General features: G+C 40.0%; 1 protein-coding gene across 5 annotated transcripts in view; it reads right to left on the bottom strand.

Moving 5' to 3' along the window:
• TTLL5 (tubulin tyrosine ligase like 5) overlaps positions 1-14,045 on the bottom strand; it is a 121,739-nt gene that overhangs the window by 43,622 nt on the left and 64,072 nt on the right. For 4 of the 5 annotated variants that reach the window (XM_063399022.1, XM_063399026.1, XM_063399023.1 and 1 more), the window contains one exon: positions 5,662-5,816. The exons of the other annotated variant lie outside the window; for it this stretch is intronic. In XM_063399022.1, the coding sequence (XP_063255092.1) occupies positions 5,662-5,816 (155 nt within the window). The remainder of the gene's footprint in view (positions 1-5,661; positions 5,817-14,045) is intronic. 5 annotated transcript variants of the gene reach the window in all.

The raw sequence follows: 14,045 nt of genomic DNA, 5'->3' as shown, positions 1-14,045 counted from the left end.
GGCTGGACTCAGTGCTGTTGGGCTGCTGCTGCTCTGTCACTTCTGCAGTGTTTAGCCAGGGAGGTGTTAGGGTCACTGCAGTTTGCTCAAACTGAACTGAGGCCCTACTGTGTAACCCTCAATGCTTGCTGCTTTCTCCCTTCACTTCCTCCAGAGGCATCTGCATAGCAGAGCCTCCAAGTTACCTTACACCTAGATGCTGTGCAAACAAATAGGCTCTGAACACTTGGCAAATGCAGAACTGGAGAGCAGTCAGGTAGCCTCCACCTCGCAAGAAACTGCAAGGAGCTTGAAAAATGATTTGGAAGAGAATAAAGTTACCATCAACCCAGAACTACAAGGCAACACACATGTAACATAGAGAAGAGATTTATTCTTATAAGAACTTCGCATTAACTGCCAACATCCCAAGGAATTCTCTTGCCCTTATTTCTAGCTGCAAACCCATCCATAGTTAACTCACTCCCACAGCCCCAACTGCAACACCCATGCTGCTTCTGCCATGCTAAGCCCACCCTAGTCTAGCTCAAGAGTCTTGCAAAAAAGTAAGACTGTCCCATCAACTGCTCACCCTTCTATCCTTGTAAGAATCACCCAAGCACATCCTTTTGTCTATTTCAGTCTCCCTCTTCTCATTGCTCTTCAGAGCCTGTCTAGTCAAGGTCCAAGCATGACTTCTTATTTCACATTCCACAGCTCCAAAATTTAAAATAAAAACTGAGGAAACAACAAAGCCACTTTCACCTTCCCTTCATGTCAAATACAGCCAACCGCCCCTTTGACACAAAGGATTGAGACCAGTGAACCATAATCAGCTGGTGACTGCTGTCTGGAGTCTTTCTGACCAAACTCAAAGATTCTGTGAAACTACAGAAGCCAAATACAGCAGCTCAGAGAAAACTCTCAAAAGAGACCTGGGATTCTTCCTCACAAGTCCAAAGGATATACACTTGGTGTGATCAGAACATCTGAAACCTAGAACACATAGTACATGTACCCCTAACAGTAAGAGAATTTGTCATGAAGTAGATGTAGGCACTAGGTGGGGAATCAGGATATAAAGTATCCACTTCACAGCCAAGGCTAAGGAAGGCCAGCAATTAAAAGGAAGATCCTGATCTGGCAGACTGTCAGGGGATGCAACACAGCAATCTTAGTTTGTGAGCTGGGGTGTGCAAGAGAGCAGAGTGTACAATCATCTTGCTGTAGAATTTTTGGGATATAAATTAATACATATTTTCTATTAGAGCAGGCACAGGAAGCTTTTTAAGTAGTACCAGATTTTCTGCACCTGCATTGTTGATTTGTACATGAGCAGTAAATATATGCAATGTGACCCAGAATTTTCTGAGATGATAAATGTCTAGGCAGCATGTTCTGGTTTTCCACCCTATTTGATACTTCTAGGCAAGGAAAAATAAAAATTAAAATTAAAATACCCAAAGCAGAGATTGTTTGGGAACCTGGATGTACAGCAGGTATGTGCATACAGCCTGTGAGGCCCTGAGATCTGTTGCTGTCACTGAGAGTGATTCAGAGTAAATTAAACACCTTAGATCAGAAATTTGAAAAGGCATGTATTCATATAAATTTAAACCAGATTAGAAAAGTCTACCAAAGAAACATAATTTCTTGATGAACCTGAGCATCTTGGCAGAAATTATGAGCTAAGAATTATTTCAGACACATCAAGCAAGGAAAAGAGGAGAATCCCTTTTCTCTGACTGCAGTGGCCCTTCAAAGGCTTTCTAACATAAATTTGTCTGCCATTCTACCCTCTGACTGATGACAAGGAAGCCTGCCTGGCTGCCCTAACCAATTAAGACAAGTCTGTCAGAAAATCCAAGGAAAAAATATGCTGATCAGTTTAGAAGTGTGAAGTCAGTCTTCAGCTTTGAGATAGATGTTATGAAAGCAAGAAGCTAATGAAATAGAGATCTGAGGAAACACTGACCATTTCACTGCTGAATTGCCAGTTTACTGCCCCTATGAATTCTACAAGATGAACACAAGCAAGGATGATGGCTGCTGAATCCAAGATGCCCACTGAAAACACAGAAATCTGTACCAGCTAGAAAGAAATCTTTCTTGCTAGTTTTGGTCCAGGTCTTAGAGATAGAGTGACCTCTGGACCCCAAGCAATTCTTGGAGATGAAATCCACTGTCTTCCTCACAAAACAAGTGGCACAGCAGCTGCAAATTCCAATGCCAGAAGCCTCTACTAACCTCCATCTACTGTCCTCACAACTAGGGATTACGCAGCTATTTGCTAACAGGTACTTCAAAGATCATTTATGTTCTGAATCAACAAGTTTCATTCTGTTAAACACCTGATTTTTTATCTTTATTATGAAACCAAGAATGCTTTCAGGAGAATACTTTTTCAAGAGCTGCTCTAGTATGATCCTGGCTTCAGCTGAGTCATAGTTTCACTGGATAATGAGGAATCACTTTCATGTCTGTTGTCCTTGGAATAGATTAATAAAATTGTGATAAAAATTATATATGGTAATCTTTAAGAACTCTACTACAAAACATGTAATCGCATTTCATGGCTTTACAGCGCAATGTGAAGGAGTGACAATCCTGCCCAATGGACTGAGTGAGAAGCTGAGAAAGAACTGAGATAAAGCACTGAGACAGGACTAGGATTAAAGAAGGAGAGAACAGATTTGGCATAACTTCATTGATAAACAGAGGGCAACAAAGGCAGGTCTGCAGTAAACGTGGCAGAGGTTGACAATCACGTCACAGTAGTCAGAAGTAAGGCCACATACAACTTGGAACATTTCACTTCTTGTGCAGCCCTGCAGGATTTCTTTGTCTGAGGTGTAGCAACAGGCTAGGCCATCATTTGAATGGAAATAATGCCAATGCTTATAGAAAGTGGCAAAAAAAGAATCTCAAAATGCACAGCAGAGGAGATTTATAAAATAACATTTTAACATATCTAGAGCGGTCCTCTGTCTCTGTATTACAAATCCAAGACCTCCTTTGCCTTTTGGCAAACAGACAACTAATTTGGTACCATATCTCAAGCAAAGAAAAGAAATCAGCAAAAGAAAAGACAACTTCTTTTGAGATACATTTAGCTAAGTCAGTACTAGGAGAGCAGGAATCAAAGGAGAAGATGATTTGTCTAAAAGAAGAGCCTGAATCCTACAGATTTGCAAGTATCAAACCAAAAATTTCTAAAAAACTTCAGCAATACTGAAATGGTTTAAATTTACCACAGAGGCATACAAAAACTGAGGACTGCACTTCAGAGACAGATGTTTGAACTGGAGCTAAGTGCAAGCCAGATAAGAGACCCATTTACAGAAAATTTCCATCCTTGCTGAATTCTGCTACTGATAGAGGAGAATCTCAATGGAACAAAACAGGAAGCTTTCTTCAGTCATCCAGCACTGAGCACAGGCTGACACCCATCAGATGACCCTCTATGAATTGCTTGCTCCAATGTAAGAAATCAAGTCGCAAAAAAAGGCATTTACAATACAAGATAGCCATCTCCATATATCTTGACCTTGATATTCCTTTTGGAATTCTCTCATTAAACACAAGTTCACAGACCAAGTAATCCAGCACCGCCTCAAGAATTTTTTTTTCATTTCCAGATTTACACCAGACTCTTAACTCCCAGTATTTTGGCCAGTCAATAAAAGCAGCCATGAAGAAAAAATAATTCAACAGAGTGTCTTAAGGCATCTTCTGACTCTTGTTCTGAGGATAAAAACAGAGCAATTGAAGTAATGAAAGACTAAATGACTCGTCAAAGGTTTGAAGGTGTGACTGGAAAATTCTGAAGTATTTTCAGATTGCTCTACAAAATAAAACAGAAACTTTAACTAAAGGCATTAAACTATGCACACAACACTAGATGAGGGACCACCCTGGAAGTCATTCAGAGTGGAGTTCTGGGCATTAGGGTGGGGTTTGCAGCTGTCTGTGAGCCCATGCAAAGGTGCCAACAGAGCTGAAAAGGGAATGGAAGCTCTAGGACAGCCTGCATGCTGCTGCTCTCCCAAGCCACGTAGGAGGGGAAGGCAGTTTACACCTGTTGGATAGGTTCTTTATTTGGACTAGGTAAGAGCTTGCCTGGATGGGGTCCAAGAGCAGAATCACCACCACTTCTCTCAATAACTTTAAAACCCCTGAGGCAAACATTGTGCTGGAACAGAAACAGGCCAGGAATTCATTTCTCACATTCCTCTTCTTTAGGCAGGATGAAAAGTAGTGACTGATGAAATAAGAACAATTTTACTTGAGCTTTCCAAATCCCATTACAATCTTTCTATTGAAGGATCCATTTGGGAAAGGATCATCACTCAGATCACATGCCTTCTGCACTTTCTCCCTCTTGCACTTCCTTCCATTTTCCAGTAGCATTCAGGCACCAGTGATAAAAATCAGTATTTTCATGCACACAGTGCTTCCAGACCTAAATTCATGTCTTGGAGAAGCTCTGCTTTATTATTCTGTTTTGAAAGACAAAAATGAAGACTTAGGCAAAGGAATCAATATTATTTACTGGAGAGGCAAAGAAAGAACTCAAATCTCCAGCAGTCTTGGGCTTGCTTTCCAGCCTGATTACTGCAGCAAGTTTGCCTTGTTCCTGGCTTCCAAGATTTAGACTTCAGTGCAAGTAAATATTGCTGCTCTTTGAATCACAGGAAGAATGGTTTTACTGCAAAATCAGTCCTCTGCCCTGATTCCAAAGAATGTATAAGCCATAAATATAAATTCCAATGCCCAAAATTAATATAGAATATAAAGAAGACATCTGGAAAAGAAACTCTGATAAACACTGCTCTTTGAACAATCTAAACTTGATATTCATGGAAAAAGCATGAAGATGAGGACTTAGTGGAGATTTTTGCAGCATCAGGTCTAAGTTTGTATTCTGCATATATGTCTCAACACCAACAAACCTAAACTTACAGATGCAGGGATGGGAAATGACCAAGGAAAAACAGACATTTCCTTTTCATCTACCATGTTCATCTATGCCCTTACTTCATCATGAACCTGACAGCTCTGTGAACATAGCTATTTTCATAGGGCTAGTTTCTAGACCTGAGAGGTACCATTACTAAGCCCTTAGAATCAGAGAATTGTTTATGCTGGAAAAGAACCTCTTTTTAAGATCCTCAAGTCCAGCTGTAAACCTTTACACTATCAAGTTCACCATTAAAACATGTCCCTAAGTGCCACATCTACACATGTTTTAAAAACCCTCAGGTGACTCCACCACCTCCTTAGGTGGCTTGTTCCAATACTTGAAAACCCTTTTGGTGAATAAATTTTTCCTAATATCTAATCTAAACTTCCCTCAGTGGAAATTGAGGTCATTTCCTCTTGTCCTTTCATTTGTTATTTGGGAGAAGAGACCAATACACACCTTGCTACAACCTCCTTGCAAGGAGTTGTACAGAGCAATATTGTGTCCCCCACTCCCCAAGACTCCTTTTCTCCAGGATAAACAATCTCAGCTCCCTTAGCTGCTTCATATCAGACTTGTGCCCCAGACCCTTCACCAGCTCTGTTGCTCTTCTCTGGACATGCTCCTGCATCTCAGCAAGAAGCCAAACACAAATTACAAATGAGCACCTGAGTGATTGCATTCTTCTTCAAAAAGCTCGAGCAGCAATTTTAACTTACCTGACTTCTGAAGAGACAGATCTTTTGTCATCTCTCTGTGTGTCTGACTGAACAGGCCACAGTGACCCTCTTCTGCTGAGTGGTGACCAGTAGCTCTGTAGGGCAGCTGCACTCCCCTTGCTTACAGCTCCACTTGCCAAGTCCAGGTTTGTTAACTAAAGAGGCAAAAAACACAAACAAACAAAACAAAAACAAACCCAAACAAACTATCAGAAACAATTAAAAGCCAAGAAAAGATAAAAAAGTATCACTAAGCAAATAGGATAGAGTATGTAGTAAGAGAAGCTAACCACTAGAAAATGGCAATATTCAAATGCAAAAACACTGTGCTAGTTGCATAAAGTAGTGAGAAGTGACACCAACAGCCACCATGCCTGAGATGAATTCAGGAGCCAGCATGAAAATTACAACGCTTCCATTTACAGAAGAACAGAGAAGGAAAAGGACAAAGATGGGGCAAAAATCCCAAAGTAAAAGAGTTCATGCCATGTGAAAAATGAACTCCACATGCACTGATCAAAAGCTAGAAGCCTATATTCCACTGAGCAGAGAGCAGAGTATCTCTCCAGTCACCATGAGCTGTGTCAGTGAGCCAATCATATGCACTTGTGCTGTCTCTACCCCTCTCTGCACAAACACACAGGCACAACCCAAAAACCTAAGTACCTTGGATATAAAATTCAAACCAAATCTCAACCAAATACTAAAGAAACTGCACACATAACCACTTACAAAGAACTGTGTTCACACAAGTAAACACACAAAAATCATGTTAGGTGTACATTTGCAATATCAAGCTCTAAATTGCTATTTCAAAGCATGGGAGATGAAGAGATTTAAAAGAAAAGTTCTATAGATATTAAAATACACAAAATATCTTTTTAATCCAGCCTTGGTTTTGGCTGGAATACTTCACCTTGCTTGAAATGTTCTGAAAATTGAACAATAAGCACAGAAAACATTAATTCAAATGAATAAAGTTTCAGAACACTATAAGCAATTGAAGACAAGATCTTACAGTGGGACAATATCAGGCAAGTTTAGTAATGGGTAATGTTATCCACCTTATATGGAAAACAGTATTAGGTGTAATTTTGGTGCCTCTATCTCACCCTTAAAGTTGCTGTGTTCCATAGAATTTAATTAAAATTTAAAGCATCTTCATTGCAGTAACAGAAAGCTTCAAATCAGATTTAGATCTGATTGTGCCAGGCACTGTACAATACCTAACAATGGCAGTTGCTGGTCACAAAGAATTTATTGTCTGAAAAGAAGGAAGAATGGTAAATGATGCAAACACAGAAGGCAACGTGGTAAATAAAATAGGTTATATACAATTCTTAGCTTGTCAGCGACAGTGATGACAACTTTGCTAACACATCCAATGTGTGAAATGAAGATTACTTCATCCAATTTTCTCTCCTCATCATCTTGATGCCAATAACCATTTAGTCTGACAAATTACCACCTCAATCCTTCTCTATTACTTTATTCCTTTTTAATTATCATTTTACCAATATATCATTTTTTATTTGAAAGCTGTCTTTTTAAGCAGGTGAGCAAATAACTTTACACAGGTAATAGCGACATTTCACACATTCCCCACAGACAGGTGTTTAAACTACAGCAAGATTAAAAACAGGCAAAGGATTCAGAAAAAGAGAGAAAATACCAGCAAGTATGTAAGGTTTAGCTGCACCCAGCCCACCCAGACAGGCGTTACTGCATGTTACTGTGCCATGCTTTGAGACATGTCAGCTGCTATCATTAGCTGCCCAGGATGTTGTTTGGGAGGATTACTGAGGCACTCCCACATCTGTGCTGAGATTTCCTGTGCACCTGATGGAACTGCATTCTTCCCTTTACAGAGGCAAAGACTTAGCAGCAAATCAGTTGGCGCTCGGGTGTAAAAGGTGATGTAGAGCACCTGGACCAAAATATCCACATAGAAGAGCTTGTAGCTTCAGAAATAGTACTAATGGAGCAAAACCAAACAAATAAAAGACTCTCCAAAACCAAGAAAGGCTAGTGGGGCTCAACAGAGGAGGTGGTTTTTGGTGTGAATCTATAAGAATTAAGTGAGTTTTCAAACTGAGTTGCAACAAGATGGGTTCAAATTCTCCTGCTTGGTAAGATTCCTGTTTTTCACTAGCAGTGATTGACTTGAGAGTACTTTTCCTGACACTGACAGTATGACAGGAGATCTGTGTGGGCTACACGTCAAACATCCCAATTTTCAAACATCTCTTGTCACATCTACACATTCTTTGTGGACCTTGTAAAAGGCAATACAATACACAGCTAGTAACCTTCATGATAGAAGGGTTCATAAAGTTTTGCTACAATTTTTAAACTGGTTAGGACCACGAAGAAGCAAAGAAGTTAGAAGCTGAAAGGAACTTGCTGACTGAAGAACACCAAGAATCCCCAGAAGATCTCACAGAAGAAAAATAATCCAATTGATGTACTTCTATTTATGATACATGAAAAAATGGGGGGAGGGGAGCAGAACATGCGGGTTGTTACTACTATTTTACAGTAGTAAATAGAACAGTACATGTTCTATTTACTACTGTTGTATAGTGCTAATAAGCTAAAACACAAATTATTGCATAATGCTGAAATACCTTTCTACATTTATTTTTAAATGTTACAAGGTAAGTTTATGACTGCAATACACTTGGCCTGGCCAGCAGAGAAACTAAACTTAAAGAACTGATTAACTGATTTCTATGGTCATGCCTCATTCAGAGAAATTAATTTCTGAAAAAACTTTAAGACTGAAAGCAAGGCCACAATATGGAATGATATTCCAAAGTGCTGAATATAGGAGTTGTGGGGTTTGTTTTTGTTAATCTGCCTTAAAAATCCAATTTGAAATATGAACTCTCCAAGTACAGACAGGAATAAAAAGTTCAGGATAGAATTTATTTCCATTTAATAGCAGCCTACAGACAAAGATCCATTGTACAGTACTTCCAAGAAATCACATGCAACAATCAGAAAAGGCTTAATATCTTTCACTTTTCTGATCCACATTATACTAGTCCTTCAAGAGTTTCCCATTATCATATTCAATAATCATTTTCTATAATAAAGTTAGTATTTTCTTTTTGATCTTCTCTAATGGTTGAAATAAGCTAAAGCCATCAATTATAACAATCAGGAAAAGAAAATTAGTAAAAATGAGTGTTGTAGATCAGCCTCTATGGATTCAGGAAAAGCCTCCTGAAAGCCTGAATGCTTCTCTTGCTAGTTTGTAGGAGTCAACCAGGGTGAACAGGGACACATCACCACTAGAAGTTGTTACTCTGCCCCTCTTGGCAGGCAGTGAAAAAGTGACTTAAATTTTCATTACCAACATCCTGAATAGCAGATCCAAAGTTTCACTGGTCAACATGTTACAGCAAGCAATACACTATAAATTGCCTACTTGAACCTCTCCAGTTGGCAGTTTTAGCACTTTTCTGGCAGAAGCCAGTCGTATCTTGTTGCCTAAAAAGTGGTGGAGATTGGAGATCTACAAAGTCTAAAAATCATTGCTCTGAGAGTCACACTGCATCCTCCGCAGTTCACACATCTCACATTTCCATTTGGATCTTTCTGACTGGTGAGGAAGAAAAGGGGTCCAGAGCTCAAGCTATATTTCACATGTCAAGCCTAAAAGATATGGCAAACGAATGCAGTAACCATAAGCCTACTTTGTCTCTTCCAAAAAAACCCTTCAAAATTATAAAATTTTCAGTCAGAAGCAGGAGGAGACAAAGTTTTCAGCACAATATACCCTATCAACAGGTTACAAAGGCATACACGAATGAACTGTTAACTGAGAAACCTTTTTGTTTAAAGAAGGATTGGACAAGGATCATGATAAGATGCACATAAGATTACTATTCCTTTGCCTTAGGATCAGACCAGAATCCTTAAATTTTGATGAGTCAGACAAGACAAGATGATACTCTATCATGAGCTCAAATGGGGAACCATTCCACTCGAAAACTGAAAATGTGTAAAATGTTTCATCGTTTGCAGTGTGTTCTCCTTTGCCTTTCAATCTATTTACCCTTATGCTCTATAAGCACACGTATCCATAAGTTTATACAGTTTGACTCCTTCAAGACCCTTCAGTCAATCCCTAATTCTCCATTTTATTATTTATTGTTCATCCAGCAACACCAACGTTATCCAATAGCTTGCAAATGAAATGTGCTTTTTCTTCCATTACCTGGCTTCCAGAGTCACTAGTATTTTCACTTGCCAAGCCTTCCTCAAACACAGATACCCCTAAGGCTTTCAAGATCCATGAAATCTTTAACAGAAGGGAAGAGCCAAGAACTTGCCATATGGAGGAAAATTTTAAAAAGAAAGAAATTTTGCTGTATTCTTTCAGTTACTTTTCTTCCTTTAGCCTTCAGAGATGACTGACTAGATGCTACAATGATATACACACTCACTGTTAACCTGTCCTCTCTCTAGCATGTGTTGCATTTTCCTAGCATTACCACAGAGCTCCCAGGTGCATCTGGGATCCAGGACAGGCCAGCATGACTCGGTCTAACACAGCTTGCAGGCCTGCCAATACTACTGGAAATAGTCCAGCTGCCTTGCCTTCCTTAATGCATCAAGATACTGGAATCCAACAGGATATCCCAGTATGGGGGGAAAATAAAGGAAAAAAAAAATCACACAATCTTAACATGCCTCTTAAGTGGCAAAGGAAACCCCAAATCACAGATAAGACACACACACTGCATGAACAGTGAAGCAAAATGTACTACTACAAATTCCATGAGGAAATCATGTAATACAAACAGATTTTTCTAGAACCACCTCTCTGTTATGCAGGCCATCTTGCTGACTACACCCCATACTAAAGCACCTTCAATTTATGTACGGATTTGAATTTGCAGTAACAACTGGCCAGGAGGGAAGAACCGGGGCTAACAGGCTGGGAAGTGTGAAATCTGTGTGTGTACCAAGGCTGATCTGGCCAAAGGCCTGTGACATTCCTTCTTTGCTCTCCGAGCTTACCAGCTTACAGGATATACATATGCATACAGAGCACAAGTGTTCCAGTCTCCAGAAAACGTTCCAGACAAAGACCTGCCAAAGACATTCCTGGGAAACCTGACAAACTTGCAAATTCCTTTGTAGTGTCTCCAGCATATGCATCCATTTAATAATAAAATAGAAACCCAAGTTAGTGCTGCTGCTGTGGATGGTTGAACTCCCCCCTCTTCCTTCTCCTGAAAAAGTCAGGCTTTCATTTAGACACTCTGCCTCAAAACTTCCAGTGGGAGTGATTTTTACAAGGCACAATTCTGCCAAAAGTTTGATGATGAGGGTGTAATCTTTCCCATAACATGAGACCTAGGCGCTCAGCCTGGCCTGCTTGGTGACTATCTGCAGATGTTGCTGCATCATAACAAAACCCTCTGCTTCTATTCCCTGCGGAGCCTCAGAGCAGAAGGAGTTTAACATGAGCACTGCAGAAACTACAGAGATATTTTCACTTCCTACAATCTCTGCTGAGACCAACTGGTTACATTATTGCTGCTGCTACAAATCAGTAGTATTTAAAGTAATTCCAGCTCCTGTGTGAACAGCCTGAGTGAAGAGAAGGTGGGGCCCTGCAGCAGTGCAGAGGTGTGTGAAAGAGGGAAGAAAAATGCCCCTCAGAGGTGATTGCCTCGTTCTTGCTCCTCTTACTGATTATAGTAAGATGCCTTTTTTCTTTACACTTCCCTTTCTCTCCATCAGTGGAAGTGTAAAAACCAAAGAAATGGTCACATTAAGAAACTAAAACTAAGACTCAGACGAAGTGGGTTGAGTCAAACCAAGGGATCATCACTGAAAAAACCCCAAAACTCCCCAGTGGGGACAACAGCCTCACCGAATTTCTGTAAGAATTTGCTGCACCCTAAATTTAATGCTCTTGTTGTGCTGTTCAGGTCTAGACAGGAAAGAGCTGATGCCCACTGGGACCTGTTCAGTGCGTTTTGGCAGACTGGCAGCTTGCTCTGTTGAGGACAAGGCAGGTGAGGGTACCACACGGTACTAAGACAGCTACATGAGGAGTGGTGTGGCTTCCAACATTGCTGTAGCTGATGTTAAGATGAAGCTCACTATTTTGTGATTCCTATGGCATATACAGGATCCCTCTGGGACATTGTAAAATGTTCCATTCAACTCTTCCTCACTCCCTCTCCCTGGTCCCAAGGTTCAGTAAACTCATCTGCTTCTTGCACATTCCCACCTTCTGTCTAAATAAAAAGTGTAGATTAAGACAAGTGCCCCATCCTCCACTGGATCTGTCAGTATGTTTGCAGGAATCCTGGCTGCTGGATATTGGGCACTGACTGGCTGCATAGCACAGAAGAAGGCAGCTCTGTATAGCCCTTGCCTGGGTGGTCTGATGTTATCCCTGTGATAAAACTCCCTGGCTGCAAGAATTGGAGCTATTCCTGATGATAGCTGGGACCTGAAATCTCTCACTCTCCCACACACACACACACAGAGTCAGAGCTCCCACCAGCTTCCTCCTCCTCTTGGTCAAGCTGGCCAATTCAACACATTCTTCAGTTCCCTAGCATTAATAACTACCAAGTATTACAGCCTGCTAGATATCAACTGCTGCCCCCCTCACCAGGCAGTGATAGGGACCTCACACAGACACAGCATTGCAGAAGGATTTTTACCTTACAGCGTGCTTCAGAAAGAAGTTGCACGTTATTCACAAAGAGAAACACTCCTATGCATCCAGTATCCAGCCACCTGGCTCTGGATGTACACACATGCTGTGTACTTTCATGTCCTCCCTGCAGAAAGTCTTGCAATACAAACACATGGAAATGTTTTATGCTAAACACACATGAAATAAAGAACTTAAGATTAAAGCCTGGCATAGAAGGAAAAGTAGTCTGGGTAAGGCTTCATCCATCTGTCCATGAGGAAAGGCCAATGCCTTACAGTAGGTACAGGTAAAAAACCCCTCTTAGTTCAGCTGTCCAGAAGTCCCAAAGTGACAGTAAGATCTCTACATCACAAATCAAGACAAGAAAGGCAATTAAGCTCCTATCCAACAAAATGGGATTACTGAACTGTATCTTCAGGTCTCATTCCCATATTCACCACCAATATACCTGCCTTGTTTCCCCAACAGTACTGTCACCATCTTAGGCACATGCAAGGCAATGGGCAAACTGAACAAGAAAATTTTGGGAAACAGAAAAATTGTATTGTTAACATGCATCATTAACCACTGCTCTCCACTGAGCTTTCAATGAAATAAAATTATTTTTTTTTTCTTCCCTAAAGAAATAAACTTTAGATTAATCATTCAAGAGGTTAAAATTATTGTTTATCATATAGTCAGTTATTTGTAAACACTGATCTTCATCTGCCAGTGTTTAGCCCAATTAACACAGCTCTTAAATTTCTACTTGTTTTACTCATAATAATAAAATTGCAAACATAGTGACCAATTACCAGGAGGTTAAGTTTACAGTACACACCTAACTTCATTGTAACTGAACATGGGACTCTTGCAGCCCACATTATACTGAAGGTAACAAGAAATTACCTCATGTAGTAAACATGACCTGCACAAACATGGATGAACACTACAGAGCAGTTAATCTACTGTAAATCCCCATCCTATATTACCTTGCAATAATTTGCCTTTGTATTCATTCTTTAAGTAATAAAATGCCTTATTAATGTCCTTATGAACCTTTCAAACCTTTAATTTTACACTGGATCATGGACATTCTGTATTATGCGTCTTCAGTTATCCATTTGCTATATAGCAAATTGACTCGTTACTTTTTTGTCTTTTTTTGATCTGTAATAAAACTTTCTTTATCATCCTGCAGACACCTATCCATCTTAACAGCACTTGCTGAAATTCACTTTTTTGGAAGTCTGAATATGAACAAGTTACACTGAGTGCTATTTTTCTCAGTTTAATGAACTCTAATAAATAGGACATAATAGATTACTTATTTTCTTATGGCCATCTGAGCTCAGATATTTCATTAGCTTACTCAGCCACTGCCTTACCAGGTTAATGCTGGATCCTCAAAGGCACATTTACCATAGAGATCTCTGTTGCTTGCTCCCAGACACATTGGGTAGTTAATGAGAGGCACACCTTTCTATTTTTGGATGTTTTGGAGTACTTCAGTTAGATTGCACATACTGCAAAAATCAGGCAGTGTCTGAAATATATAGTATGGACAGAGGTACCTAATTCCCACTGTTGGCACAATCTCAAAATGAGCTCTATTTAGAAAAAGTAGAACAACATAACTTAATGAAAGGCAAAATGTTCCTACACGCCTTGTGTGACAATCTGCATGAACTAAAAACTGAGTACAACATAA

This window comes from Prinia subflava, chromosome 5 (genome assembly GCF_021018805.1).
Source record: "Prinia subflava isolate CZ2003 ecotype Zambia chromosome 5, Cam_Psub_1.2, whole genome shotgun sequence".
Taxonomy (NCBI): Eukaryota; Metazoa; Chordata; class Aves; order Passeriformes; family Cisticolidae; genus Prinia; species Prinia subflava.
Note: the sequence above shows the minus strand (reverse complement) of the source record. Positions and strands in the feature narration are given on the sequence as shown.